Below are 4,539 nucleotides of genomic sequence, written 5' to 3'. Positions count from 1 at the left end.
GTTTCTACAGCTGGATGCCCTTCCTAACGCCAACCACTCAGAGAGTGTAGTGGGTGCTTTTACGTGTCACCCGCACGAAGGCCAGTCAGGCGATACTGGCAACGGCCATGCTCAAAATGGTGTATTTTATGTGCCACCCGTACAAGAGCCAGTCCAGGGGGCTCTGGCAACGATCTCGCTCGAAAATCCTTAACATGTCACGGGCACAAGTGCCAGAAAGGCGACGCTGGGTACAGGTGCCATCCCGATTTTGCTTTCGCTTGCCCCAATAAGTCTTCGCAAGCTGATTTTCGTGTTTAATGAAGGAGACGACGTTGGCACGGGTGTCAGTCGTCGAATTTAGTTCGAACATATAATCATATAGATATATATATATATAATAACATAAATAATATATAAAATATATGCATATATCCATACATATATGTACATACCGACATCTATATGTATACATACAAGCATATATGGGTACAGGACATCACAAAAAACGTTAAACACAATGAGAAGCGAAAACATTAAGACGAGGACAGAAAACGAACTTTTTTCGAACAACGAAAAAAGCAAACAGAGCGCATATATTGCTGTATTGACGTATACACAAAAAAGAATTAGACCTCAATATATCAAACAGAGGATAGTTTAATTAATTATTACAATATCAGGAGACAATTTCTTATTGATCAACAGGAAGTTCAGGTTGGCAGAAAGCTGGTAGAGGAGGGGATAACTCTCAACATATTACTCATGAATAGATGGTTAAAGGGAGGTAAGCCAGTCGATTGCTGCCTCATCCAATTCCGTTTCCTCCTGTGTTTATTCATTTATTTATTTAATTTATTCATTTATCTGTTTGTTTTATTTATTTATTTTATTCATTCATTTATTTTTATTTCTTTATTTTATTCATTTATTTTATTCAATTTATTTCTTTATTTTATTCATTTATTTTATTTCATTATTTCATTCATTTATTTATTTATTTTATTCATTCATTTATTTTTATTTATTTATTTTATTCATTTATTTGTTTGTTTTATTTATTTATTTTATTCATTTATTTTATTTCTTCATTTATTTGTTTTATTTATTTATTTTATTCATTTATTATATTTCTTTATTTATTTTATTCATTTCTTTATTTTATTTATTCATTTATTTGTTTTATTTATTTATCTTATTCATTTATTATATTTCTTTATTTATTTTATTCATTTATTTATTTGTTTTATTGATTTATTTATTCATTTATTTAATTATTTATTTTATTTATTTATTCATTTATTCATTTTATTTATTCATTTATTTATTTGTTTTATTTATTCATTTATTTATTTTATTTATTCATTTATTCATTTAATTATTTATTTTATTTATTTATTTATTCTTTGCCTTCCTAGATTTGTTGGTTATCCTGGACATTACAAGAGATTTTTTGGATTGAGACAGGAAGAAGTAAGTTCCGTTACGCATTCATGGAATGTCATTTCTATTATTTTCTTTTCATTTATTATTTTTGTTACTTTTGTTGTTTATTTTTACTTGTTTCAGTCACTGTGTTGTGACCATGTTGGAGCACCTCCTTAAAGGAGTTCATCAAGTAAATTAATCCCAGTGCTTAACTCTATTCTTTTGTTCTTTTATTTGTTGCGGTCATTTTGACTGCGGCCATGCTGGAGCACTGCCTTTTTAGTCAAACAAATCAGCCCCAGGACTTATTCTTTGTAAGCCTGGGTACTTATTCTATCGGTCTCTTTTGCTGAACCACTAATTTACGGGGACGTAAACACATCAACATCGGTTGTCAAGCGATGTTTGGAGGGACAAACACACACACACACACACACACACACACGTATATACAACAGGCTTCTTTCAGTTTCCTTATTTCTTTATTGCCCACAAGGGGCTAAACATAGAGGGGACAAACAAGGACAGACAAAGGGATTAAGTCAATTACATCGACCCCTGTGCGTAACTGGTACCTAATTTATCGACCCCGATCGGATGAAAAACAAAGTCAACCTCGGCAGAATTTGAACTCAGAACATAACAGCAGATGAAATACTGCTAAGCATTTCACCTGGCATGCTAATGTCTCTGCCAGCTCGCCGCCCAAATCAGGGCGGCAGGCTTCTTTTAGTTTCCGTCTACCAAATCCACTCACAAGGCTTTCGTTGGTCTGAGACTATGGTAAAAGACACTTGCCCAAGGTGCCATGCAGTGGGACTGAACCCAGAACCATGTGGTCAGTAAGCAAGCTACTTATAAAAAGCAACTCTCTTTTTCTGAACTGTTAAGTTATTGAGACATAAACAAACCAACACCTGTTGTAAAGCAGCATAAGACCAGTGTTGGTTTGCTTATATCCTCAAATGTTCTGAGTGATACAAAGGGTGGTGAGCTGGCAGAACCGTTAGCATGCTGGGCGAAATGCTTAGCGGTATTTCATTTGCCGTTACATTCTGAGTTCAAATTCCACTGAGGTCAGCTTTACCTTTCATCCTTTTGAAGTTGATTAAATAAGTACCAGTTACGCACTGGAGTTGATATAATTGACTTAATCCCTTTATCTGTCCTTGTTTGTCCCCTCTATGTTTAGCCCCTTGTGGGCAATAAAGAAATAGATATGAAGCTTCCCTTTCATAAGTCTCGAATTACTTTGGGGATGTGTATTGTATATGATGCATGGCTATCAGGGAAACATGCCCTGTGTATCATCAGATGTGATACACACGAGAGGCAAAAGGTTAAGAAACCCGTGTCTGTGTATGAGCCAATGGGGAACCTTTGCAAGCTAGAAATAGCAACCAAATCTATCTACTATCTTAACCCTTTGTCCAAAGTATTTTAATGTTACAGTGAGAGACAGAAATAGGTTTCTTGCTGTAGAGGAAATACAAGGATACCCAGCTGAGGAGAGAGAGGGGTGGGAGGGGAGAGAGAGATCAGGAATGAAGACAGAAACAGATGCACTGCTGCAAAGGAAATACATGGTTACCCAACCTGAGGGAAATGCAGGAGAAAGAGAGAGAGTAGGAGATGTTCTGATTAATATAAAGCTTTCTTTCATAAGTCCCAAGTTATTTCGGTGGTTCTAAGACAATTGGGAATGTGGTAGACTCTCCCATTGTTAGACAACATGTGAGGGTTCTGCAATTTCTTCACACGTGATTTATTTATAGTGATCAAACGTTTGGGTGGCACATAAGCTCATTCGCTCCATCAAGTCGACATTGCCTGTATAGGTGCACAAGTGTGCCACATGTCCAGATGTTGAGGTGGTCACAGACCAATGTAGAACGAAATATTTTTGCTGAAGAACACATTGGACTGCCCGGCCCAGGAACCAAACCCACAATCTAACAATCAGGAGTACAACACCCTAACCACTAGGCCAGGGGTCTCCAAACTTTTTCAACCCTTGACCCCCTTTAGCCACTTCTCCTTCTGCATCAACCTCCCTCCTCATTTAAAATATCTTAATACCCTACCCTACTGTACTATATCTTACATGCGTACTGGGTCCTGATGCTGGCAATTAAGATGTTAGCTAAAATATACATGTACAATGAATTAAGAAATTCTATTGAAGATGACACACTTTTTACATATAAAACTACATGTACGAGTATAGAGTAATAGACTTTCAATTTTTATGAAATTGTTTTCATAGTTAAGTGAAGGCACATGGCTCAGTGGTTAGAGCATCGAGCTTATGATCATGAGGTTGTGAGTTCAAATCCCAGACCAGGCTGCGTGTTGTGTTCTTGAGCAAGACACTTTATTTCACGTAGCTCCAGTTCACTCATCTGTAGAAATGAGTTATAATGTCATTGGTGCCAAGCTGTATCAGTCTTTGCCTTTCCCTTGGATAGCACTGGTGGCGTGGAGAGGGGAGGCTGGTATGCATGGGCGACTGCTGGTCTTCCATAAACAACCTTGCCTGGACTTGTGCCTTGAAGGGGAACTTTCTAGGTGCAATCCTGTGGTCAGTCATGACCGAAGGGGGTCTCAGCATTTCATAGTTAGAAAATGTGAAAAACGCATCATGTTGCTTGAATATCTTTTACTGAAATTGACAACATCAACGTGAGGGATGAGCATGGCGCTGACTAAGGTTTCAAGCAGTTTGTCTGGGAGAGCTGATCTTTCGCATGCCAAACCCCATTTGACCCCTCAACTATCATTGACCCCCTGTAATTCCTCACTGACCTCTAGGGGATCCCTCAGGTCCCCTTTGGTGACCCCTGCACTAGGCTATATAATAATCTTTTCTACTCTAAGCACAAGGCCTGAAATTTTTAGGGAGGTGGGGCTGGTTGATTAGATCGACCCCAGTACGCAACTGGTACTTAATTTATTGACCCCGAAAGGATGAAAAACAAAGTCAACCTCGGCAGAATTTGAACTCAGAACGTAAAGGCAGATGAAATACCACTAAGCATTTCGCCCGGCGTGCTAACACTTCTGCCAGCTCGCTGCCTCAATAATAATAATATCTCATTCATCTTCTTCATCATCTTCTTGTTTGTGTTGCAG

The 4,539-nt window shown here is 37.8% G+C and overlaps 1 protein-coding gene across 1 annotated transcript in view; it reads left to right on the top strand.

Annotated features, from left to right (window-relative positions):
* Positions 1-4,539, top strand: part of LOC106868957 (anoctamin-7) — a 300,499-nt gene that overhangs the window by 277,466 nt on the left and 18,494 nt on the right. Inside the window, exon 14 of the mRNA XM_052976901.1 lies at positions 1,398-1,580. Within this exon, the coding sequence (XP_052832861.1) occupies positions 1,398-1,580 (183 nt within the window). The remainder of the gene's footprint in view (positions 1-1,397; positions 1,581-4,539) is intronic.

The sequence above is a fragment of the Octopus bimaculoides genome, chromosome 26 (assembly GCF_001194135.2).
Source record: "Octopus bimaculoides isolate UCB-OBI-ISO-001 chromosome 26, ASM119413v2, whole genome shotgun sequence".
Taxonomy (NCBI): domain Eukaryota; kingdom Metazoa; phylum Mollusca; class Cephalopoda; order Octopoda; family Octopodidae; genus Octopus; species Octopus bimaculoides.
Note: the sequence above shows the minus strand (reverse complement) of the source record. Positions and strands in the feature narration are given on the sequence as shown.